Raw genomic sequence first — 27,968 nt, forward strand, 5'->3', positions numbered from 1 at the left:
TATTATGTTACACCCATCACCTATGTTACACCCGCATATTATGTTACAACCTCATATAATGTTACACCCCTCATATTATGTTACACCCCTCATTTTATGTTATGCTGTAATTAAAGATAGTATAACAATTAAACAATACAATTAATAATAAACATAACGTATGTTATGTATTTACGTCTGTGTTCATAATTTTAAAAAGAGTGTTATAGTTTCCCTGCAATAGTGTTATCATATTAAATTGTAGCTAACATGGACAAACTTTGGTGTCCAGATCTCTCCTAACCTGGTCATTTGAATTAAATTTTGAGTATCGTTACATGAAACGCATAGGCTATCGTTACGTGAAACATATAGGCTATCGTTACGTGAAACACACAGGCTATCGTTCCGTAAAACACATATATTAATATTAATAACAAGGTACATAACAGATGCAATGTCTCAACAATAACAGGTAGCGTCATATTGTCACTCTTAATTGGCTAATAAAAAAAGACCACCGGCTAATCTGCTAAAAGTAAAATTTAGCCAAGGACTTTGGAGTCGGTTGGAAAAGACCTCGAAAGGCATCACAAACCTCTTCAAATCGTTTTTATGAATCAATAACCCAATTAAACTCCTCTTCAAATGGCTACTTGTCATAAAAAACGACCCCGCCTGTGACCTTCACAGACATAGGACTACTGATAGGACCATCCAGTAAGAATTCAATGACACCCCTGTAATTTGTGATGAATATATAGCGCAAAAATATTGCTAGACCCTCGCTAGCTCTACGTACTTTCAATACTGTTATTAGTCGGTACACTTTGAAGATCCCGTCTAACCAACAGTTTATGCATATATATATATATATATATATATATATATATATATATATATATATATATATATATATATATATATATATATATATATATGCCCCATTACCAATCATATCGGAACAGCTGCCAAGTAACACACAGACGCACCGCGAGTGTGGTACTTTTTAAGAAAAAGTCGCCCAGGGAAGAACCTGGGCACGAAAACCAAACTACCGAACGACTGATCCGCTCTCAACCCCAATCCCCTCGCATCGGGACTGTGACTGTGTGATCATCGTCGGGTGTGCATCACCATTCCCCTCGAAAGGGAACAGATACTACACATGATCTTAGCCAAAAGGCCATGAGTGTGTTTGCTAGATATCCAAGTTCTTTCCTGCACCGACAGAAAGACCGTGTTATGTGTGTCTGGTATGTTTAAAGATCAAGTGGAAAGCTTCAAATATAACTAGTTGTGCATGAATACCTTTAATATCCGAAATGGTAACGCATAATGCAACGTACTTTGAACCTGAAGTCCAAAGTCGATGTCTAGTTTATGCTTTCGTACAAGGCAACGTATGCCAGCGTGTTAGTAGACTTGATTTTACATTTTATTTCACGTACTCCTGGGAACATTTGTAAACATTAAAATTACACATTCACGGATCAAGAATGTTGGTAATATGTCTTTGAGCTAATTGCATACTGTCTTAATGGCACTTTATTAGCCTTGTTATTGCTATAAGTTATTAGTGGAACATATTTAAAATATTTGCATTTAATACTAATCTACAAACTTGCACAAGGCTATCATGAAATTTCATGTTAGGGAAACTTTTAGGATGTTTTTACAAGATTTCAGTTTTGTCCCCCTTTTTTCGTGTTTCATCCTTCATCTTTGATGTTATTCCGTTTGAAAACAACCCAGACTGCTAATGCATTTGCATATATTTCATCATATGTCATGTGACATATTTCATCAAATGTCCTCCCATCGCGAAGAACCAATGCACAAGAAACACTAATAATGGAATCTCACTAAAACACGTTAGCGGTAATTTGCACCATTTTCAACAACCTGTAAGAAAAAACAGAAGAAAAATGATCTCAGATATGTTCACCAAGACTTAAAGTGACTTTGGGATTTTTTCGTTGCCGAGATCAACTATTACTATCTGATATTTAATATTTACCAAATCTGACCCAAAATCATGAATTAATCATGATAGATCACATGACATTTGTTATGTCGGGAGCTATGACATATAATCAATCAAGTCAATATCATTAAAATGCGATCAACATAATGAAACAAATCTAGATACTTTCAAGCAAATCATAAATAATAAAAAAATGGAAATTAAGTTGTGGATGGGGCGCCATATCTAAACAAGATTAATAGTGTAATATGGGCTCGTGGTTGCAAAACGTAGCCTGATATGGAGCTAAACTAAACACGTGCGTAGTTGAAATCTGAAATTAACTTTATGCAACATTAATGAAATTAATTAATCCAGCGTTATACATTCAAAGAGGGCAACCACATGACCTTTTTAAGTAAAAACATAAACTTTTTATTATTTTAAGATGTATAAATTCTCACCTCTCTTTGGTCAAAATGTGTTTGAAACCCATTTGAAGAGACTGGTGGCTCAGATATCATTGATGCTCTCGGAATTGGTTTCTAAGAACAAAATTTTGAAAGAATACGACTGGTTAAGATGCTACATGCATAAAGAGCAACGATTTAATTGTGTTTGCCAGATAAACAAAAAGTTTGCCAAACTTGCATTCTTGAGCAACGGATTGTATTGTTGGTCGTTGAGTAGTCAGTATATATACAGAGATACTTGAAACATTAATAACTTCCATTGTTTACAAACATGAATTGTTTGTATATAGCGTCAACTTGAACAACACTTTTTACTATAGTTGTGTTTGGACGTAGCAAACATGTGTAAATAACCTCGGATTTGTTATGTAATCAGCCTGCAAACAAAACATCACAGCTAATTATTCTTTTGAAGATGATATGTATGGGATATGACCATAGTTGCCTGCAAATGTTAGACAATGGAATATGGGTGTAATGCTGGCGGAAAGATCGGGTCCTGGGGACAAGGATAACACCAGGTCCTCTTTCTGCGCACTTTATCTCTGCTTTTATGAAAATGATAATACACATTTTCTTATCTCATATTTTCTTGAGCGGTCTCCATATTTTGACCCACGCGGCCGCGAGACTCTATAGCTTAACACACCTTCACACCCTCTATCCCTTTCGTCAGGCCTGAAAGTTTGTGGTTAATTTGAAACTGTTTTTTTTAATATATTTTTTCACATGCCTTTAGAGATATTAGCTGGCAAGACGAAGGACACCCATTCTCTTGGACACTTACGCCCAACTTAACTGATAACTTGAATCAACGATTGCAAGGATTGTAATTGTTATGCACTACCTAATAAGACATCCATCAGACAAACTGTATATCAGCATTGATACCACTACATACTGTACGTGTGCTTCAAATAACACAGCACTACCCTTAGCTGTGTGTTAATAGAAGGAAAACAAACACCACTCGTGAAATAAATATATATCCTTTAGTTCCCCGCTATTCAAACAATAAAGTCAAAGTCCAACTTATCATGCTGGTAAAGTATGCAAATGAAAAACAAAATACAGAGGGCAATGAAAAGCTTGAAGATTTATGGCAATCAATCAAACGTGTGAACAAAGTAATTGTCCACATGAGCGCTTGAACGGTGTCATATGATATAAAAAAAAACTATATTCATATAACTGTGGGCGGGAATCTTAACGGAATACAGTTTATACAAAAAATGTTCTGTGTTGTCTTTGCTCTTTTGCTGATCCTCAATATAAACATTTCGAATGAATAGTGTTATCACTCGATGTCTATAAAGCAACCACTATGCATTGTTGGTTATTAGTGATTTGATCTTGTCTTTCGTTTGCGTGATAGGTGTTTATTATATAATACTCTAACTATCTTAATAGTGATTGATGAGCTCATTTGGGAGGTTCCCAAATGCTGTCAGTATACTAAGTAAAATACATAACCCACTTTCAGACGCTTTGTCCTTCCAGTTATAACGAGCCTATGTGCATGAAGTAAAGCATAACTTTACTCAGACTAACATCACCTGTATAATGCAGCATTCCAAGGAGGTACTTATAGACATATTTTAGCTGATTTCCTTTTCTACTTAGCTACCTGTGTGGTTGGGGATAATCTGAACCAAAATCATTCAGTGGATCACATTGATAAGACAAATGACAATATTTAAACCTCACCAACATTTAACTGGATTATCCCAGCACCATGCATGTCAGCTTAGAATCATTGAAATTCATCAAAAAAGTACATTTAACATCTTATAATTAATTGTGAAAAGAAATGTGTTAATTGTGCTGTGATTTGGATAGTTGCAGGGAAATAATATTAAGTTCCGAATTGATAAGGAGGTGTTGTTTGGGACAGCGTACCACTTTCTCGAAGTTAGGATAACGTAAAAAGTTATATGGAAATATAGGCTAATGAGCTCATTTTCATAAATGTAACTGCTGTGACAACACTGTATAGAAATGTTATGTGTAACGTGGTAGTCTGTTTACTGCTTATTCAAAATTACCGTAGAAACTAACATACACTGGTAATGGTGGCGCTATTACAAACATATTAAGAGTCGAATCATTCGAGACAAACCTAGTTGTCTTTTAAAGGGGAGGCTGGTAAGCACATCGTTACTAACACACCCGCGTGAGAACCTCTGACTTCTATTTATTGCTAAGGATCCTTCTTCATTTTTAATGTTTGTTTTGCCAAGAAAGATTAACAAGTTAACTTTCTATTTTCTTCCTTCCTCTCGACAAAGAGACAACAGAAGTAAAATGTTACATCCTGTCATTCCAAAGGACAAATTCTGCGTAATATATCTGCGAGCTAATTTGCAGTACTTTGAAAGTTCAATTGGTTTTCAAGATGTTAATGATATCTGATGACAAAACAGACATTTTTCTTACCGGTTCACCCATATGTTCAATAGTAGATGCTATAGCTTTAATTCTTGTCGATGTACCGTCTATCTCATCTGAAATTGCAACATCGTTAGCATTCGCATGGTAACCATTTTTCCGCAAAGAGTAATCTCCATTTCCGATAACCGTTGTCATTTCCAAGTCACGGTTAATCCTCATTTTTCTTTGCTCTTCTCTTCTTTTGGTACAGATTGGAATACATATTGCTACGCTGAACATGATGCAGATGATTACAAAGAGGGGAATAGCGATACCAAGACCGGTGATTAGTCCATACCTTGGTTTATCTGTCAAGAAAATAATACTTGTATTACATTGGAGAAAATATCCACCCTTTCCTGCGTCAAACAACAACGAATATAACTATATACATTTATTTATATAAATATATATATATATATGTATATATATATATATACATACATATATATATATATATGTATATATATATATATAAAATATATATTTGTAAAGCGCACAGATACATCGCGCGTAGTGCGCTATATAAGAGTTTACTTACATTACATTTACATGAGAAATTTATCAAGACATATGAAACACGTGAAATATATTATGACATGACATGGTTAATTCAGATACAAAATACCTCTTTAAACGTCTTTCAGTTCCATAAAACTGTTAAAGTTAGAACGCACGTGTGTCAAATGAATAGTGTTAACAAAAGCAACACCCTTACTGTTAGATGACTGTTCTACACCAACATTCTGTGAGCATTCTTTAACAAAGTAAGCCTCTATACCCAATATTTGTTTCGTTACGATGGGCAACAATTACACATGTGTTTTATAGGAGCTGCACAGTCATCATGTTAGAGAGAGAAACAATCAAACGGACATTCACCATAGAGGCCTAATTGATGTCCTTTGAACATGATATTATTTTCCTCCATTTGTCCTAAATTAACAAAGACTCGTAATAAAAGAAGGAACGAGAGATGACAACGGTTTCTATGCGAGTGCACATAGTGATGTACAACTTACCAACATCAAAACAGTATATGCCTGGCTGTGAAACACCCAATATTCCATAGTTATCGTAAAAATCTGATTTGCACGAACAGTTATAGAGTGAACCATTAATTTGGTTGCACATCCCAAGGTCAGGGTGGCATACATTATTAGCGTCATCATCACATGGATTGGTACCATCGACAATTACTGTGAAGAGAGATATATGAGACAAGTTATAGTTCTCCTAGTTGTATGCATATTAACTTAACAGTACCAGAATGAGGCAGTCTGAGCTGGTAACTTGACAAAACATCGACAATGTCCTTGTTATGCAGTGATAGCTACATACATTCACGTATGATACTTTCGACTGTTCACTTTATCTTTCAAAAGAACATCAACTCTAAAAAAAAAACTAGGTCCAAAGCGTTTGTATCAGCTATGTACTCAACCAAGCATATCGTCTACTTTGTACCTTACATTTGGGGATAATATGTGAACGTCAGTATTTCGCAGGCTAATTACAAGGCTATTTTACCTCACAAGTGGATAAGTTCATGTTTAATCCCATTTGTGACATTCTGAAGTCAATCGGAAAGCTAGCAAAGTTAATGTAATTTTAAGATTGAAAGACATCTAACAGTGTTTGGAGGTTCACCCACAGTGTTGTCTGGAATATGTTTTGATGTTTTAGTTATTGTTCTTAATTTATGCAATGAGCATTTTAAAGATTCAATTTTAGTCAGTAGAAATATAGCAACTTTCCCAAGGACGAATTTGTCTCTTTGTAATAATGGACCATATTATAACGTACAATAATTACCTTTACTTTCTATTGGGTAACCTAACGTAAAGTTAAGGCTGAGTCCTGGTAAAGTATAATTATTTTCTGAAGCCGATTGCCTTTCTAACTCGACCACAAGAATATTTGTAACATCCTCTGGGGTTACGTTCTCGCTCGCGTCATATTCAGTCACTACTTCTGTGATAATGCTCCCATCAGCAAACGACTGGATGTAACAATTCACAAAACCACGTTGAACGTTCGTATACCGTCTTGTTAAGGCGTCCTCGAACTAGAAACACAAAGATAAAATATTTAAACTTTAAAATAATCGTTCCTGAGCACGTTTAGATTTGAAGATTTGTTATTGTAGTGATGGTGTTGTCTATCTCTTTTTTGGTTTTCCTTTTGCGATTTTCATCATTTTCGTCTCATTTAATTTATGTCACTATGGTAGGTTTTCCTTTAGGATTGAAGTGAATAGACAGTTGTCAAAGTGAAACCAAAAATTGATTGTTGTAATAGACTTATACAAATAACGTTTTGTAGGCACCAAGTAACACGACAAACAGTTATTATACTTTACGTATGGAATCTAATTTGGTGGTTCTCTTTACCAGTATTTTAGAGTATTGTCTAGCGCAAACATTTGCAAAATATGATGTTTTTTTATTACGCATAATGTCCACATATATCTTCTTATAGAAATTTGTTGGATGATATAAAAATAAAATCCCACACAATCAGTCTCACTGGCAATCATACGACTGATATCTACATCCGTGTTAAGCAGTATATGGCATATTCGACTCCTAGAAATCAACAAAGAAAAAGAAAAAAAAAAGGCTCTTGCTAATACAAATATTAACAATTTACACTTAAAATATTGAACTTACTGCTAAACACACGTCAGTTTGCAAATTTTGAAACTCACTGCTTTCTTCATCCGTCAAGTTGGAACTATAATTACCATTTAAGCTGACCGTCGTTAATACGCTCTCTTTTACTGATGAAAAAATAAATAACAACTTGTGAAAATATATTCGAATTGTCACAAAATTATTTGAAATTACGAAAATGTTACTCTTGTTCAAATATAAATTCATTAAATGATGCCCAACAAAAACAAAACAAAAAAGCAAAGGAACTGTGAATAATCATGGTGGCCCTTGTTTAAACTTAGATCAACATATGTTGGCCAACCTCAGCTCGCTGTTTAACAACAACAGCAAAAATAACGAAAACTTTCTCTTATACACCGACTCATTTTTATTTAAACACTATTTAATGTGCTAGGACTTTAGGGCATAGACATTTAATTGACATTTTTGGTGATAAAGTTATTTCATACTTACAACTTTTTTTTACGATGACATTACGTAGAATGTATTTTGGCATTGCTATCGATATTATGTGCATTTGTTGTATAAAGTCGGTGTTACATGACATAATAAAGAGCTCTTTCAATGTCCTTTTAAACGTCAGCGTACTTTATTTAAATTAAAAGGAACGCGCAGTGTGCGTTGTTAGATGTAAAAAGGTGAATGTATTCATATAACTACAATACAGAATACTTAATAATTTACCAATGCATTCGCCATTTATATATTCTTCTCCCGGAGGACACGCACAAATACGTGTTTCCCTGTCACATACACTGTTTGTCTTCCCACTACACTGCTGAACTGCTGTGTCTGCACCACATTCTGAAAGAGACACACAAATAAAAAGGGGAACAAAACGTTAATGTAAGGTGAACTGGGCCCATATCTACTAAATTATTTGAAAATAATCAACATCCTGTTCTACAAACAAGCTTGTTCTTTTTGGTTAAATTTGACATTATTTTCACTGAGAATGTGATGTATTTAAGTATCAACCCGTGTGAGATATAACCAAATTGAATAATTTGTAAACTACTGCAGCTGAAAGACTTAAAAATATCAGGTAATCGGTACGATATTGTGGAACATTGGCTTCATTGTCTGCTGATATGACAGAGAAAACTAAGTGGTTGTCTCCTCTCGAAACGAAATAATCCAAGGCTTTACCAAACAGTATGGCGTCATCATATGTTAGGCATGCGACTGCTCTGTTTACTGTTTAGTTTGCAAAGCAACTAAACCGAAGGTGAGTAATCTTATACGTTTTCTCAACTTACCAATGCAAGTTACATCTGATGGTAAGCTCCATTTATTATCCCCTTCGCACGTGACAGTATCATTTGTTAAAGAGAGCACCTGTGTATGATCTTTACACTGTAAAGAAACTGACTCGCCAGCAACATATTTGTATTTCTGTTGTGTCACTGTGACTTCCTCTGATACGTTGTAGATGTAACAAGTTGAAATTTCAAGTTTCGCATCCTCTGCAAAGAAGATAGAAACAAATTCAGGAGATACATTAATCAACAAACTGATCTATTATCAGTTGTAAATTAGTCTCGCAATGCAAGTCATGGTTAAAAACAAATATCTAGAGATTGAAATACAAAGCATTTTATAATATTTAATTTCAATTTTGATCTTTCGGAAGTGAAAACAAAACAGGACAACAAAACAAACAAACAACATAAGATGTTCCGTAACAATTCCATATCATAGGAATGAATATACTCTTTGTACCATTACAAATACGTATTTTTTCCCCCTATATTTTAGACGTCGATAATTGATTTCACGTGTATCATTTCCAAGCGAAAAATGAGAAAATTATTAGTAAGTCTTATCGACAAGGAAAGTGACGTGTTTTCACTGATTAGAATGGGATTTCAGGTATTTACCTCAGTAATCCCAATCTGCTGTGACACTAAGCTTTACAATCCTTACAACTTAGTATCGTTCCTCATTAAAGACCTTTTGTTTCTTGGGTAAGGGAATGCGTGTTGGGTGTTTTCAGAAATCGTGGTCTATTTTTTAAAGCGTTAACTAGAAATTTCACCACAATGTTTCAATTCCCCCCCATAGAGTGGCAGTTGAAGAATTTTAAGCCATTTCCTGAAATCAAGATAGCCATTGGCGTCCACAAATGTGGTCAGAAATGTACATTTTGACCAATATATATGTTAATATCTAGAAACGAGTGGTAACACAAACCTAAGCAACTTGGCAGTTCTGTACCAAATGTGCCAGTCTGGCATGTAAGCTCGCCTGGGCCAACCAAACTGTAGCCAGTTTCGCAATTAAATGTAACACTTTCGTCATGATTATACTGGGATTGATCTGGAACCAGCTGGATGTTTGAATCATCTGGGAATTCTGGTCTTTCACAAGGGTTTTCTGTAAAATAAGCATCACACGAGTGGTTTGTATTGATATGATTATCAAAGGCTGTTCGGTTCATCTTTATAATTACTTTGACTTGATCTCAATCTGGCAGTAGTTGGAAGAGGCATATTGTTCATTAGGTAAGATAAACATAAGTCAGTAATTCATATAACAAAACAATTTAAAGTCAGTACACGTCATCAATAAGTATTAAGATTTCAATGCAGTTTGGAAAAGTTTGCTGGTAGCATGGATACTCACTTAATTTGCGACCCACGTAAGATAATGGTCAACATTACGGACTTCCAAAGCTCAATTTAGAAAAAAATAATCTGCGTAAAAGCCCTAATTTGTATAAAATTTACTCCATGCATGGCGGCAATGATATATAGAATACTCAATAATATTTCTAAAATATTCAACGATAAACGTCCTCAAAGAAGGAATTTATGGGACTGATTGAAGTAAACATACCTTCGCAGGTGGGAGTAGGATTGTTAGGGTCCCATATACCAGTGGTGGTACAAGTTGCCTTTAACGGTCCATCTAAATTGTAACCTTCCGGGCATGAGAAGGTAATTTCTGATTCTGGGTCGTACTGAAATTGATATGGAGAAACCTCCACATTTGTGTCCACTTTCATGGGGAATTCACAAGTTATTTCTGCAAAAGAAAAACTATATCGATGACATGTATACTGCAAGAATATCCTATCTAGAGTTTATGATGAGGCATTGAAGATTTATTATTTTAAATGGTTTAGGATCTGTTTGGTAAACTTTGCTACTTGTCCTTGTAAAACTAAACCCTATTAAACACTAAAGTATGTGTAAACTTTGTTATAATAGTCTGTTTTGACTAGAAACAGTGACATAGATAAATATAAATGGTTGTGCAACTATGCAAACATCACTAAAGTAAGTGTATATATAAAGGACAATATTCATTTCAGATAAAACCTCATCATAAATAGGAATGGATGTTAACTATGTAAAGTCTGTTGTAATATAGAACAAAACGAGGATGCTCTGTAGAAAAAAATGTTCCCCTTTTGCGCTCTGTAAACACATTTAACAAACCTATCGAGTGTTGCTCAAATAGAAAAAAGGCAAATTTATCAAAATAAGATCGTTTTCGGAATAAGCGAAATTGAATGAGTTTCCTTCGATTATCAACATGTTATCGCCTATATACTTTACACTGATCACATCAGGCAAATATCAAATGAAAAACTTATACAGTTGAATCGTTACATCATTGCTAAAATGAATAGTGCTTTATATAACGATCTATTCATATGGGATTTCTGTATCGACTCAACATCACATAATATTACTAGCAGCTCTATTTTTATAGCTTTATCATAAACTATATATATTTATATTACTTATATATGAGGAATCTGGAAATTAATTATTGCACTACGAATTGGTTAAATATTCGCATGTTAACAGTCTAACAGTTTTGGTAAGCTTGATGAAGCTAAATGTTGTTAAGAATACCAATTATTTAACATAATGAATTGTGTTCTTGGATTTCTTCTTTAATCTCGTTAAATTATCTTTGCAAAGTTATCAGCAAAATATATCAATAATGTTTTGGATGTTATAATCCCAATTTCCTACCACTATCTCATTTTTGGACTTAAATGGTCAGTATTATTAAATTCTTTACTGGTTGGCGCAACTTCTACCCAAGTATCTAGATTGTAAAAGATACTGGTCTGCTCGATTTGTTCACACAGCGAATAAGTGTACTGGAATTTTCTCCAATACTGGAATAGCTATATTGGTTACCTATAAATCTACGCATATATTATAAAATCGTCATTTTGGCCCTCTGAGCCCAAATTTGGATTTTAATTTAATACCCAAGTTACCCATGTGATATTTTGCATCAACAATCTTAAAATGGGCCAATTAGATTACAATATCTTAAAGAACTTCGTGATCCAGTGTCTCGATTGAAACGATCGGGCATCGCAGCTATTATTATGCTACCCCCCGTTTGTGGAAATCACTTCCAGTAGATCTGGACACACTTGATCAGTGTTACGCATCGTCCTTAAACTCATCTTTTTGCACATTGTTATTAGATGCTTTCTTCTTCGTTCGTTCTTTTTGTCATCACCTGTTTAGCGCATTGAGCAACTTTTTTCGGATTCTGCGCTACTTAAGACTATTATTATTTAACATTATTATGGTTTTCTAAGGTCATTATTATTATCTAAGATGATGAAGATGATGACGACGACGACGACGACAATAATGATGATGATGATGGTGGTGGTTACGACGACGACGATGACGATGACAATGAAGATGATGATTATTATTATAATCATCCACATTATGACTCAGTTGGCATTACTGGTACACTGGAAAAAGTAAAAATATGGAAAATGTTATTATTACTTGCAGTTGTTGTCGGTGAAGGAGCATTGGTTTTGGTAGTGCCTGCATTTGTTATTGTTGTTGATGCAGCTGTGGGTAATAAGACGTTATTTTTCATGGAAAACAGTTTTATAAAAATTCGTCGTTGTGAAATAATGGTGCCAGCTATTGATTTGCTTATCACAACATATCTATATTCATCACTGCTTTCATTCATGTTAACGTAAATTTAACATTGACATGTGAATTTAATTGATTAGATGTCACTTTTCTATTGGTTCAAGATGGAATGTCTCTGATACTCTTCTTTTCAAGACCCAGTTCTAAGACTTTGATCAATACTTTGTCAAGGACTAATAGCAGTAGAATTGATATAGAAAATACAGGTATGCTGATTTCTTTACATTCCTGTTGAAACCGTACGCGAGGTATGACCCGAGCCACTTGTTGACGTATTAATTGAAGCCGATACACTCATCTGAGGGAGAGTAGCCCATCCTTGTTGATATAATGCTTGGGAAGTGGAACGTTGCTTAGACAAACATCATACTCTTGAAACTCTATTTTTCCTTATTTTATGTCAAGACATGATCAATTCTACATCATAGCTATGACGTTTGTCATTGAATAGGGGTTACAGCAATGTATTCTGTGTTCTTACCTGTGGTAGCTGTGGTGACACCCGTACTAGATGTTACTGTGGTTGAAACGGCTGCGGATTAAAGTAACAGCCGTCAATTAATTACAAGTTACACTTCAAATACTCATCAATGACGTCAAAACGTACACCCAAACTCTATGGTTCATGACTTTGTCAATGACGTCGATGTTAACAGTCATCAGCTTCATCTTGAACAAAGTCCATTCTCTGCAATCTGATTACGGCTTTTTGGTCTCTTTGTCATTTAGGGATGATGCAACAGTTACTTTACCGTAGCCTACCTATTACGGGCTGTTAGATGATGTGTTAAACTCCTGACGTAGATTCGCTTCATTACATGTAATTTGTTTTTTAAAGTAAACCTTTACTGTTCAGTTTTCTCAAGTGTGAAATTATGGTACGAAGGAGAGAAAAATAGCCATTCAGAAAGGACATGTAAACCACTTGTCGAGTGTTGTAATAACGCTATTTAAATCAGTCTCTACCTACCTGGAACAGCAGTAGTAGTAGTAATAGTAGTAGTAGTAGTAGAAACTGCTGAGGTAGTATCGGGAGTGGTCGTTAGTAAACTGGAAGCTGTTGATGACATATATAAAAAGTTAATTATACGAAATCGTACCAAAGAGTACGTAGAACTCAGTTTGAATTCCATCAAAGAGCATGTAGTAGGGTGTCATAGAGCAAGACAAATAGTATGATCACCATGTTAAAATATAAGTGACCGTACATTTTCTCCTATATAAATATTTAAAGCACAACATGGTTGAAGATTTATATGACATTATTTTCGTATAGGGTATTATAATTATTGGACAAAGATATTGTTCACTATACGATTTCATTTACGTCTAACTATCATCGTTGTGAAGTTAAAAAGACAACATTTTGAGCTAAAGTAAGTCTTTGCATCACTTAAAACAGAAACGAATGACGTTAATAGTTGTGGACACTTACCAGTTGACTGTAAAGTAGATGAAACTCCATCTGTTTTTAAATCAGTGGTAGAAGTTATAACTGTGTTAGTGATATCCAGGTCAGTCGTTATTAAGCTATCGCTGGCGCTGGTATCTGTGAGAGTTGTCGTCACCTTACTTGTTGTACTATCCGTTACAACTGTGCTAGTTTCATCCGCTATGATTGTACTAACATGGTCACTAGTAGTCAAGTCTGTAAGTAATGTTGTCTTCATATCATCTGTTGTTAAGCCTGTCATAGTAAAAACATCATCGAAAAATGTTGTCACTTCACTCCCTGTGCTTGGCAGACTGAATGTTGTGCTGCCTTCAACGGTACTGGAGTCTACCATTAAAGTGGTCGTAATCTCACCAATATTTGTACTAATATCAGTAATTGACGTCGATAACGTGTCACTAGAACTGACATCTGGTAATACTGTAGTGACAACATCTGTATAAGTCTTTGTTGTACCAACAGTTCCGCTAGTAGTCAAGTCTGTCAGTAATGTTGTCTTCATATCATCTGTTGTAAAGCCTGTCATAGTAAAAACATCATCGAAAAATGTTGTCACTTCACTCCCTGTGCTTGGCAGACTGAATGTTGTGCTGCCTTCAACGGTACTGGAGTCTACCATTAGAGTGGTCGTAATCTCCCCAATATTTGTACTAATATCAGTAATTGACGTCGATAACGTGTCACTAGAACTGACATCTGGTAATACTGTAGTGACAACATCTGTATAAGTCTTTGTTGTACCAACAGTTCCGCTAGTAGTCAAGTCTGTCAGTAATGTTGTCTTCATATCATCTGTTGTAAAGCCTGTCATAGTAAAAACATCATCGAAAAATGTTGTCACTTCACTCCCTGTGCTTTGCAGACTGAATGTTGTGCTACCTTCAACGGTACTGGAGTCTACCATTCGAGTGGTCGTAATCTCACCATTACTTGTACTAACATCAGGCATTGACGTCGATAACGTGTCACTAGTACTGATATCTGGTAATACTGTAGTGATGACATCTGTATAAGTCTTTGTTGTATCAACAGTTCCGCTAGTAGTCAAGTCTGTAAGTAATGTTGTCTTCATATCATCTGTTGTAAAGCCTGTCATAGTAAAAACATCATCGAAAAATGTTGTTACTTCACTCCCTGTGCTTTGCGGACTGAATGTTGTGCTACCTTCAACGGTACTGGAGTCTACCATTAAAGTGGTCGTAATCTCACCATTATTTGTACTAATATCAGGCATTGACGTCGATAACGTGTCACTAGAACTAAAATCTGGTAATCCTGTAGTGATGACATCTGTATAAGTCTTTGTTGTACCTACAGTTCCGCTAGTAGTCAAGTCTGTCAATAATGTTGTCTTCATATCATCTGTTGTAAAGCTTGTCATAGTAAAAACATCATCGAAAAATGTTGTCACTTCACTCCCTGTGCTTTGCAGACTGAATGTTGTGCTACCTTCACCGGTACTGGAGTCTACCATTAAAGTGGTCGTAATCTCACCAATATTTGTACTAATATCAGGCATTGACGTCGATAACGTGCCACTAGTACTGATATCTGGTAATACTGTAGTGATGACATCTGTACTCATACCGATAATATTTGTTGAAACAGTATCACTGCTACTGGGAAGTTCGGTCGACGCAACTACTGTACTAGGAGGCTGGGATGTGATGTCCGGAAGAAAAGTCGATGTCATATCCTGTAGTGTCGTAAGTAACGTTGGCGTTGGAGTTGTAGGCTGTGTTGTTGGATATGTAAAGTTTTCGATTTCTGTAATAAAAAAAAATAGTTACCGTTAAAATTTATATCGTAAATGTTATACAATATAAGTGTGTAAGGAAATTATGTCCATCTGTTTTATTGAAAATAATATCGGCAAAAATAACAACGGCTGTAAAAAATATCCATTGATATATTTTGAAATATACTAATTGCGAAATTTGGAGAAAAAAAAGACGGTATCATATTCTTTGTTGTTGGATTGAAAAGGTAAGTTGAAGAATGGTGGCACTGCTCCTTAGTTCTATAGTCTAATATCTTATGATTATATAAATATATTAAGTACATCGAAATTATGAACCTAATGGAAATACATAGTTTTAGGATATTTATTAGTCAGCTTTCTTCAAACGATGGTGAGTGTTTCCAACTATGAAATCCAGTGTAATTTGTTCTTCAGTAGCAAGCCTAAGTTAAGTATTTAATTGGAGAATATTCATGTTATCGTTTACTTTGGGCTTTCTTCTGTTGTCAGCAGAGTTGTACTTTAAACTAGGTTAGTCCAATTACTTTAGCTGTAATGAGCCTACACACGTAAATACCTTATTGAGCGGTATCCTATATCCACTTGTAAAAATCAGTTGATTATAATGGTTTGAAACATTTATCTCTTTTTTTTGTCTGTGCGATCATCTTTTAATTAATAACGCTTATATATTAGCTCTTCCTTCTGTTGTGTTGATAATTATGATCTATTCGAAATTGGGTGGACTTTGTATAGCTATAGAACAGAATCATCTTACCAAAGCATGAAAAAAGATCTGGGGCGTCCCAAGAACCATCTGTACAGGTGACTATCTGTGTACCGATGCCATAGTATCCTAACGGACAGTCATAATAGACAACATTTCCGTGCAGAGTTACAGTAGACGATGCAGTGTTACCATTTGCGTCCTGCACGATAACATCAGATCCAATATTTGGTTCACAAGGTGCTGAAAAGATATGAAAGTTGAAACATTTTGTATTCTCATACATTTACAGCTAAAATCAAAGGTTCAGCATCATGGAGAATAGTTCAAGTTTAAACTTTTGTATGCTAATACATTTACAACTAAAATCAAAGGTTCAGCATCCTCGAGAATAGTTCAAGTTGAAACATTTAGTATTATAATACATTTACAACTAAAATCAAAGGTTCGGCATTCTCGAGAATAGTTAAAGTTTATATATATTCACAACTATTCGATCACTCCTTTTTGGCATTTACTGACTTTATATCACAACAAACAAATAATATTTCGAAAACCAACTGGTCGGTGATTTGAGATATTTCTTGAAAGCGGCTGTCTTTGACTTTGGATAAAGGCTTGTTTGGTAACACTACGTAATATACTACTACCATACAACATTTCCTTTGTTGTTAATGAAATATAGCATGATCGGTTCTGTTTTTCATGTGATTGATACTTAATATGATGATGTGCGTTTGTGTAGAAATGCCGTGAGCTCGTGTCGTCTTTTTCGTTAATCTAACCTTTACGCTAATTTGATGGCAAAATCTACACAGAACGATTCAAATTTGCTAAAGTATGCTAAATGCAGAAGCTAAATATATCAAAATCAACAAGTTATTGTTATTAGCGAAAGACAGAATTATTAAAGGAATGACCATATCGCAAAGTATATGATATTCATAGGAGATGTGGTACATGTGCACAGTCAAAATAGCACCACAAAGGATTAAATTAGGATAGTACGTTTCTTTTGAAATTGGTTTAAATGGAAGTCTATCCGTATGACTATGTCTATAATGATTAGCGGAAATTAGCTTCGGACATAGACATTCTATACATAGAATGAGTTTAAATTGTGTGCAAACAATTTTTAATGATTAATTGTATAATTTCATGTGAGGAAATTATCTCGAAATGTGTAAATGAAATTACATGTAGCGTTGCTTCCTTTATGAGTTTTAACATAAGCAACAACGAAAGGTGATATGTTCTTACCGAAACATTGTAGAATAGTTATATCCGGCGACCACCTGTTATTTCCTTCGCACCAGTATTGTGCTCCTTCGCTTGATAATCTGTAATTTTCCATTGCACATTGACAATTTTCAAATGCAAAATATTCAGCATAACAGTTTTCAATGCCCGTCAATCCGTAATTGTTATCATCACAATTAATGTTAGTTAACGCCGTATCAGGTAAAATACACTGAGTCGTTGTGTTACAACCTGAAAATTAACAGCAAAGAAGAAAAATCAGCTGCAATAAAATATTGGTACTTTTATTGTTTAAACATAGCTGAGAGATGGCGGATTTGTTTTGTTATATATTTTTTGCTTCTTTTAAAAGATATATTTTTATACCTTACACTCGTATAACATTTTGATGAATGACTACTGGTCACTTAAGCTGAATTGTGGATAATGTACGGACATACGATTAGCTTCTATCGACACGTTACTTTCTTAATATCAATAAGGACAACGGACATGCAATAAAGACAACAATCATCTTATTTATAGGCAAACGAAAAGGCGATTCGGGGGAGGAGGTAGGCCGGTGTCCCTTACTTTGGAATGTCAGGTAGGGATTGTGCAGGAGAGTTTTTTACCCTTACTTTTTTAACTAGGGATACACTCCACGGCTCCCAGGTGGATTTTTTCCCCTTTGTATTAGCAAAAATTTGCATCACGCAATGAAAATAATTTTTCGTTTTTTTTTGCAATTCAAGAAACTAAAAGAATCGTATCACCTCTTGCTTCCGGGATACACAGTTTATTACTTCTCCTCCCCTCCCCCATTACTTATCCTTTCCTACCTCCTTACGACACTGTCACCATTCGTTTGTCTATACTATATAACTGTAACATAGATTTTCGATAAATTTAGCAAATACTTTCCACGACATTGTATAACATAATGCGACATGCTCATCTCTACCATTACTCAAGTATACTCAAGTATCCACATAGAAATGTAAGTTTACACATTCTACGGCACTCGACAATGCTCTCGAGACCGATCTGGTTGAACCAAAAGTGCAAATGTGATACCAACAACTCTATAAACCATCAATTCGTATTCACGGAAATCAATATTTCCCTAATACTTCTTTCTGTTCGGGATTTTGCCTTAGAAGATCTGAATAATAATAATAATAATAATAATAATCATAATCATAATCATAATAATAGTAATAATAATGCTTTACATGATGATTTCGGTTGGAATTTTGCAGAACATTTCATTGCCCTTTCATTAAATTGAAAACAAATATTTCCACGTTATAAGAATAATTGAAAATGGTAGGAAACATTGGAATATTTATCATTGTGGTATTTTAATGAGTACATCACGCTCCGTTTAAATTCAGTAGAATTATTACGTACTGAAAACAATTAAAATATATTCTGGAATAAAAAAAAAAAATAAATAAAACTAAAAGGAAAGGAAAGAACTGTCTTCTTTTTGTCATTACTGATGACAATCCGACACTAGGTAGCTATTTATTAGCAACGTGTGATTATATGTCATATTACAATAAAATACCTTTTTATTCATATATAGGCGTATTAACCAACGAGAACACTCCATAACAAAACAAAAGTAAATTATCCGATAAACTTACTTGCTGTGCTGGGTGAAGGTGCAGGAGTAGTTTGTCCACACACATATACTATCAAAAGTACAGAATAAAGTACAAATGTGGTAAAAATAAAGATCCTATCCATTCTGCAGAACGTAAAATGTGTTAGTTATCTCCTAAAATGAAAGCAGAAAGAAGAAGAATTGTCAGTTAAAAGCTTTTGAGAGATCAACAAGAAAGTATGTCTCTGATAATCCTTTCCCTCTGTAATCTTCAACTCGTACAAATGAGAAACTCCGGCTGTTACATCGCTTAAGAGTACCTAGTGAAAACCGATACAAATATTTACGAAACGATTCATATAATTACCCACCTTTGCTTTTATAGCTGCATCTTATCTTTACGTGCGGACCTCCCTCAAGATAAACACCATCGAGTATTCACTGGCTTGGACTTTGGACTTCCTATTAGTTCTGAGCGTAGTACGCGGCGCACAGGCTCAAGTCCATCGGTACGCCTATCGAAATTAGCAGTATGGTCAACGGCAATGCGGTATTGGTTTGAAATTTATTAACCAGAGAGGCGTTGAGTGGAATGTCGCTTGCCATTAGTGTGAAAACTAACGTTTAATAACTTTTTGAAGTAATTCATTGAAACTGCACCTATTGTTAAAGTATTTAAATATTGCCTGTCGGTTGGGTCTAGGGAAGTAAGTAATACACTGGCTAATTGGGCAATATGTCCTATATCATATGTTTTGCATAAAACGTTGTTGAAATCCCTAATTAGTACTGTATAATTGTCTGTGAAATTGACATTTCACTTTAGCCTATCCACTAAATAAGGAAATAGCCACTGCGTGGGCTAAAAGTTAAAACTGCCTACTATGTAAATTTTTTGATTTATTTCACTGTTAGACTCTAACGGGAAAACACAGCGTAACATTTTGAACGTACTTAGGAGATTGTCATAAAGATGATTAAAGCGTATGATCATCCCAGACGGATGCTACTTACATAAATGATACTCTCTAGCTTATAACGTTAGAAGTAAACCAGGAAGTTGTCCGTCCTTGTAAAAATCTTAAAGCAACGCGAAATAAGGAAGAATCCTGCCTCGGTAATAAAGAGGCAAGCTAGGAAATTGAATTGAGGCATGTATCTAGTTTCTTAATTCTTTCAGCTGATGACTTGAATAAGCTACATAAATATGTAGCAGTAACGGGGACAATGCTATGGGCAGTAATGATGGAGAAATGATGAGCACCATGCTGGTTTTCTTTCTCAATATGTTGACAATTGTTGTCACTCCTTCTCATATCATTTTGAACTTGAAAAGTATGCTGTTAATATTTTGAACAAGATAAGTCTGTTTTTAATATGTTCTGCCTGCTGCTTAATGTCAACGAAACTAAATATTACAGATATGCTATTTAGCAAAATGATAGTGGATAAATTAATAAAATATAACAAAAAACAAAAACAAACATAAAAAAAACAAAAACAAACAAATAGGAAAGCACCAGACTTCTGCTATAATATTTAAATGAAAAGATTCAACAATAGACTGCACACAACTCCCAAGTATTCTTTATTGTAGGCTGTTATGGTGTTTCAGATGACAGCACAGTCGACGTCAAATAATTTTGCTGTGGCAACTTTGGGGTGGAGTTAAGAACTTTGGATCTGCTATCGCTGTTCCTGCTTGCGCCCATCATTAGTCCTATCATTAAGCCCGTTTTCACCGTTGTTTGCATTCTTACTTGATTCGTGTGAGGTTTCTGAAACAAGCAGTGTATTTATGGTTCATCAGAGAGCTGTGCGTCAAAGTCTCAAAACCAGTTTTTGTATGAGAAACAGATTCGTTGGTAGATTTATTGTTGGAAGGTTATCTAGTGCGAATTGTCTTGCAGTTGGTGCAAGCGTGTATCTGCTGTGGGTGAAAGTATGGGTGTGTCATGGTGCTTTGGGTGTATGTAGGTGGGCGTATGGGTGTTTGAGGGGGTGAACGAAGGGAATCTCCAGTGGGTAAAATTACATATCATTTCATTATAAACCTATGTTAAACCTTCCAGGAAAGAATAACGTAAGATGCTTATGCCTTCTGATATAATTTAATTTAATATTTATTATTATTATTATTAAGAAAGATAGTGACCTTCACACCAGCAGTGTTTTCATGTCAGCTATTTTTCATGTATGGAAGGAAACGCCCATGATATAGAGAAAAATAAACAAACATTACCATCTCAGAACTTCAACATCTGTCAATCAGAGGTTTGCAATTGAAAACAAACATATTACACACAAATGTGCACATGCAATACTTGCATGTTAGTATATCTTTGCAAACATGATTCCGTAGAGCAGCTTACTGCTCACAACTCCCTGCTTTGAATTTTCTCAATACATATTAAACGCAAACAACTTATACATGCAATACTTTAGGAAATCCCACTTATTGCACGTTAGTATCATTTTGCAAGCATGATTCTGTATCTCACTGTCAACAGCTCCCTGCTTTGTAATTAACGTATAGCCATTTGCTAAACAATTACTTACAACCGAATATATTTAAATTATACAAATGCATTTCATAGTCAGCGTTTATATACTTGTGATGTTTAACATTGCCAGTGATACCGAAACATCCTACTAATAGGCAGAGCCTTAGTCATTGAATGAGGTGGGAAGGGACACTTTCCCATCCAAGTAAACATCAAATTTAATTCCAAACATTTAATAACACACCCACAAAAAAGCTTACAATTCTCTGAATCACGGAGCTCTCCTAACTTTTAGTTCCTTGATTAGTCAATAACATGTTATTTACATATGTATTGTGTGAAGATAGAATATGTTCGTGCACGCCAGGCTGTTATTTGCTTATTTCTTTGTACAATCAGAATTAATCATTGGTAAGTATATATGAATTGACGTTAGTAACAATTTCAAAGAAATGTGTCGCAACATCATATTCAGCCGTGTTTCGTAAGATTACAAAGTATACTCGCATTTTTAACAAATGATATCATTCTTGCAGCATATACGATTCCAAGGGCTAATGTAAGAAAATGAGTTCAGTTCTTCAAGAATTACTGCCCAAATGCAGATATGATGGTATTTCCAGTGTTGATGTAAATTGTACTTCTAACTCTGAAATTGGTGACATTGCGAACACATGTAATACTTTGTATGTCGACGATATAGGTGTCAATCTAGCAAATAGTATCGTCGGATCTGTTTGTGACCACCTGTTCTATCGACAAAACTTCATGACCAGGCTGATACTACTTTTACTCTCAATTCCATCTGTTTCAGTGATGTGGTACAGCTCTTGAAAGCAGTACCAGCCAACGAAGCAAGGTCTTGATAAAATACAATCCCACACAGGGCCGGATTAAGCTTGTGGGATGCCTGGGGCCAGCTTGGCGGTGGGGGCCCCCCTTTAGCAATTTTTGAACTACTGCAGTGGTGTCCGCCATATGCCCATCGTAACGATGTTATGGCACTAAAATTGACAAAAATCAAACCCATCTTTTCAATAACATATTGAGCGGTCGTTTAGGCCTACTTTGATACTGGACCCTACAGCAAATAGAGATATGCAAACACATATTTGCGGCGCAGAGAGGCGTCTGGTGTTGACGCCCCCTTGGGGAAAAACGTTAAGCCATATGAGTATAGCTGTTTTGTTTCAGTGCAACACAATTCCCTAGGGCCTCATTGACTCATCTGTTATGATCACAGTACTTACTTTTTTAGTTTTTATAAGAATGAATGCCAATAAAAGAGCTATTTTAAGAATTACATTATTGTTGATCATGTGTTTTTTTCTTTATTCGCAGAAATTTGAAAGAAAAGATAAGTGTTCATGTGTGGTGGGAAGAGGGGATGCTGAACCTCCAAATGAAATTTAAACATGCCCCATGCTTTTTCAGGAAAATACAAACACATTTTTGATGTATTTCCCCTTTTCACTTTTCTTTTACACTTCAACAATTTCATTGTAGGATGAATTTGCCCTGCCTATGGACAGGCTACCTCTTTTAGTCCGTTGATGGCCCTCTTTTACGATTTTTGTGGCTAAGCTTTTTTCATGTTGTCATTTGATTGAAAATGTCCAAAAATTCCAGCTTAGGTGGTCACCAGATCGCTCAATTTCGATGTAAAAATTGCACAAACTCCCTAGGTTGGGGCAGGGAGAACCACACCCTCTCCCTGCTCGGTCGCTCCACTCCTTGCTCGGGCGCCCTCGAGTTTTTACTCCATGAAAATGCCGAACTCCAGTGGCAGCGATGAAAAAGTGGGGGGGGGAGGGGCTGAAGGTATGTTCAGCCCCCCAATATTTGTCAAGTGTTCCAAGAAGCGGGGAGAATTTCGAAATGGGGGCTGAACTTCTTCTTGCTTGAAACACTCGGGAAGTGCCGTTTCCGGCCATCTGGGGGGTTCGAAAAGCTGAAAATTTTCTTGTACGCTCCGCGCCAACCAATGGTGGCGCTCCGCTTAGATAGTCCCCCGCGCATGACGACCCCCCCCCCCCACCCCCAGGTAAAACCTGGCTACGGGCCTGTTGTATGTATGTTCCTTGTTTGTAAATTGTATGTTGTAGTTCCAATGAAAAACAATCTTTGTGATCGATTGACGGTTATACGATCAATTGTATTGTTTGTGTACCTATATTGTGTACTTACATATCATTGTGGATCAAAGGCACTGTTTTTTCGGAGGTAGTAAACAACAGTACACTGTTTGCTATTTTGTACGAATTAGTGGTAAACTATACACGTTATGCACAGTCATCACAACCAGTCAGAACTCTAATGTAGTGTTATATTGAATAGGTTTATCTATTCTTAATTCCCTCTGTCCGTTTAGGTAGGCTGAGCATTGAAATATGATGCAACGCAGCAGTGGCGTAGCCAGACTTTTCCATCTGGGCGGGGGGGGGGGGCAAAGGGAGGGGGCGAAGGGTCTGATTGGTGGGGCAGACTAAGCTAGTACAAAAGACATACCAAACAGTTTGCATGACAAACTGTGACAAATCGGGTATTGTGTCAGCAATGTAGGGTACAGATGGTCACTCTAGTTAGCTGACGTTTTATGTTATTTCCACATAGGTATTATTAACGATAAAACAGATCACTGAAAAAGTCATCGATAACTCTCTTCAAAAATCTGAATAGACTATGCTTTTTCTGTCAGTATTCAAAGATGATCAGTATGATATCTGACTTGCCTAAGAGTGTAACCCCCCCTCCAATAAACAAAAGATGTTATCATTCCCCCTTTGGGCCCTTCTTTTGCACTGTCTAGGGCTCACTCAAACAGACTAGCGAAGGTTAATTCGCATATTCTGATGACTGTCTGCGAACTTGTCGACGAATTTCACGCCCTAGGATAAGGTGACCATATTTTCGTGAATGAAATCGGGGACATTTATTGCGTGACTGATACGGGGGAGGGTTTTAAGGGAAGGGGCTGTCCCCCTCCCCTTTGGAAAATTTTCAAGTGCCTAAGGTGCTTAGATGTGAAATGGTGATACTTTAAAGCGCTTTTTAAATCAATTTTATTTTCAAAAATGTAGCTTTTTCTTAAATGAAATCCACTTACTTTATGTGGTTCTTTGAGAGGTTGTGATTTGCTCATGCTCACACTATAAGTGTCGTTGTGTCGCCGTAGTTGCCATTTTTTAACAGTGTTTCCACTTTACACTGGCCCACCTGAAAAACTGGTTATAAGTTCCGTTCTGAGACTGCACACTTGACTAAATTTTGTTTTTACAATTATTTTACTAATAATGTGGGATATTTTTGATAATTCCTGAACATTTTGACGAATCTGGGACATTTTCGGGGACACTTGTTCATCGGGGACAGCACACTGTAATCGGGGACTGTCCCCGAAAATCAGGGACGTCTGGCGGGACTATGAGCTCAATACGGAAACACAAACGTATATACTAGGCTGTTCTGTGTTGAATGTACCTAACCCAAAAAACACAGCGCGATTTGTCGCGTAGGCGTAGCAAAACTTGTTGTAAGTTTCAGTCAAAATGCAAATTGTTTCTAAATACTGTGATATTCATTCTGCCATACACGCCACTCACGTGTGAATCATTTCGGAACACGATCCAAGGATCAGGGATAACCATGTGAACATAAACTGAACGTAGCCTCCGCTTGTGAGTGCCGCGGAGACCGTTTAATTAAATTGCCAACCCGTTTCCACATTTGACAATACGGAGACAGTGGCGTTTTTTCGCGCTGCTGCTTGGGTCAAATTCTTTTTCAAGGCAATGTTCCCATGGAAGTGATTTTAATTTAGGGCACCTAATTTCGCAGATAGAGAATTATGTAAAAGGTAAAGAATAAAAATTGCATAAAAACCATGGTAATATGCACATAGGCCCAGCAACATATTTAGTGTGCATTCAAGTTTTTAATATCAGTCAATAATTCCATTTGGGGGTGGGGGGGGGCAAGTGGGTTGGGAGGCGACCATTTCAACTGGGGGCTCCCGCCCCGCCCCTGCCCTCCCGCCGCCCCCCCCCCCCCCCCGCTGGCTACGCCAACAATTTTCATCAGTTGCAAGGGAGAAACTTTGCCCGTACACTGCTCGGGAGGAAGTCGCAGTTGCCAGAAAGAAGCCCTGCCCGCAAACTGCTCGTGAGGATGTCGCAGTTGCAAGGGAGAAACTCTGCCCCCCTCCCCCACTCCCGCACACTGCTCGGGAGGAAATCGACCTATTTGACCATGACCTAGTTTACGATAGTCTTCAAATCCCTACACGGAACGACCGATTGGCGAAACAGGAACATTTTCTAAGGACGGCTACTCGTTTAGGTCACATACAAAATTGTTCCCTCGTGATTGGTTGCATGTGTGTATTTTATCCCATAATACGCACTTAAATCAGAATCACCAGGCCTCACATGTTCTGCCTAAAACATGTCCCTATTATCAAAAATGAAATAATTGTAGATGAAGGAAATCAGTGAGTTTGCGCGCTCTTATGTGTCTTATTACTTTAACTATTAATGTCATGTTGTATCACGTTGTATTTCTGTCATCAAAGGTTGGCCAACATTAAACAAGTTTTCTAATTATAAAATGACCAGGCCAATACCATTTATTTCCCTCACACCTTTCCCTCGGATTGAGTGCTGCTAAAACAGATTAACATTCTGTTCAAATTGTCATTAAACCTAGCATACGTCACGGTTACCTTCAAAAGAAACCGTCTTAGAATATACTCCACAGTCAAATGCCGATAAAGTTCTTTGCAATACCGCGTTAGTTTCGTAATTGGCACTCATAACAGCTATTGTCGTCTTCAAAACAAACAATGTTATCTCTTAGATCGTGCTGTCGAGTGATCAGTAGACTTTGGTCAAAACGTAAACTCAGTGACTCTTTTTGTGTATCAGCACTTCAAGTAGTTTGTTCTTGTCGGCCTTAGTTAAACAGAAAGTTAAAGTCTATTTGGTATTTTTAGGGAGTTGCTAGTAACACCCTGGTTTATGAACTAAATAACCGCACCCTAACAAATGAGCTATAAAGCCTGTAAAAAAAAAGTTAACGATATGTGAGTGATGGCATAACTTACAGGATTACCAATTCATTTTGAAGGATAAGCAAAGACGTAAAGCTTGCTCTTTTCTTTCCGTTGATAATGACAATGACATTAGACACAATTAAATGACGTATTTCTAACGTATGGCATTATGAGTTTACGTCATTGACGACTACGCCAACTGAAATAGGTACCTTCCTCTCAGAAGGAAGGGTCATCCATGATACATAATACATATCCCAACCATTTAATGTAGAACCTTTGAGGATGCATATACAGAAACAGATCATTTGTTATGAATGTTCTACCCCTCTTACAAAAGGGACAGAAAACCGCGAATGCATTTCCATATATAGCCAAAAGCCATTTGTTCTATAGCCACAAATACCTTTGGTTGATTAAGTTGTAAAAAGAAGTTGCAGAAATTGGCTGAAAACATGTTAATGGTGTTATCATTTCTGAAAATAAGGGACTGGTGGGTAAAAATACTTGATGACTTAAAGTTATATTAACAAGCCATCTCAGCAAAAAAAAATGTCAAGATGTCACGTTGCACTAACACTAAGGCTACAACATTTCAGAACCACTCTAAAGAACTGTTACCATCAGTGACGTGCGCAGGATTTAGTAAGTCTGGGAAGATCCCAATTAACAAATAAGGAGGTGCATTCATGGAATGCGACTCCCATGTTTATGGGACACTGAGGCAGTTGCAGTTTGAGACATATTAAAACTGTAAATTACGTCATGATAAGGTCTTAGTTTCAGCTGGTAAATATAGTCCTAAATTTTGGCCTAAAAACTACGAACCACCGAACGTTCCCCCTTCCCCCAAACTTGCACCCGTTACTGTTTACGAGAGTTAAAGTGTCCGAAAGCTGTATATACCATTCTGATACCATTTCTGATGAGACAAAAAAAGACTCTTACCGGTATACTTCTTTCAATTTACTCACCAACCATCTTTTGCAAAGAACTCCTTATTCCTCAACCTTTTTCTGAATTCCCTCTTCAGGTTGAGCCTATTCCAACCATTAATGTTAGGACAGGTGAGCCTGGGACCAAGATCCTCTATTTTGAAAGCGGGAGAGGGCAAGAATATACTCTTTTCTCACTTCGTTTTATATTAGTCCTCTAATCATCGCTGGGTTCTTAGTCAGG

General features: G+C 36.2%; 1 protein-coding gene across 2 annotated transcripts; it reads right to left on the reverse strand.

The window, feature by feature from the left end:
• Nucleotides 1–99: 99 nt before the first annotated feature.
• Nucleotides 100–27,964, reverse strand: LOC139963227 (uncharacterized). Of its 2 annotated transcripts, XM_071963812.1 has the most exons (18): nt 27,764–27,964; nt 19,276–19,409; nt 17,645–17,875; nt 16,436–16,627; nt 13,899–15,683; nt 13,434–13,520; nt 12,945–12,995; nt 12,305–12,373; nt 10,365–10,553; nt 9,720–9,902; nt 8,786–8,992; nt 8,211–8,330; nt 7,521–7,630; nt 6,664–6,916; nt 5,871–6,047; nt 4,855–5,156; nt 2,410–2,490; nt 100–1,884 (listed from the first exon to the last, which is right to left on the reverse strand). In XM_071963812.1, the coding sequence occupies exons 2-18, from the start codon at nt 19,376–19,378 to the stop codon at nt 1,855–1,857; spliced, it is 4,170 nt and encodes a 1,389-aa protein (XP_071819913.1). In that variant the 5' UTR covers nt 19,379–19,409; nt 27,764–27,964; the 3' UTR covers nt 100–1,854. The 2 variants fall into 2 exon arrangements, with proteins under 2 accessions (XP_071819913.1, XP_071819912.1); XM_071963811.1 differs by lacking the exon at nt 27,764–27,964 and having other exon boundaries at nt 19,276–19,589.
• Nucleotides 27,965–27,968: the final 4 nt, after the last annotated feature.

Source organism: Apostichopus japonicus, chromosome 21 (assembly GCF_037975245.1).
Source record: "Apostichopus japonicus isolate 1M-3 chromosome 21, ASM3797524v1, whole genome shotgun sequence".
NCBI lineage: Eukaryota > Metazoa > Echinodermata > Holothuroidea > Aspidochirotida > Stichopodidae > Apostichopus > Apostichopus japonicus.

Bases quoted from the DNA above. Each gene is read 5' to 3' on its own strand.
- LOC139963227 (XM_071963812.1), bottom strand. From the start codon at position 19,378: ATGGATAGGATCTTTATTTTTACCACATTTGTACTTTATTCTGTACTT. The intron at 13,521-13,898 runs GTAAGTGTCCAC...TGTCATCAACAG, and splicing joins ATCTACTTTACAGTCAACTG to CTTCCAGTTTACTAACGACC. The intron at 8,331-8,785 runs GTAAGTTGAGAA...TGTCTCTTTCAG, and splicing joins ATCAGATGTAACTTGCATTG to AATGTGGTGCAGACACAGCA.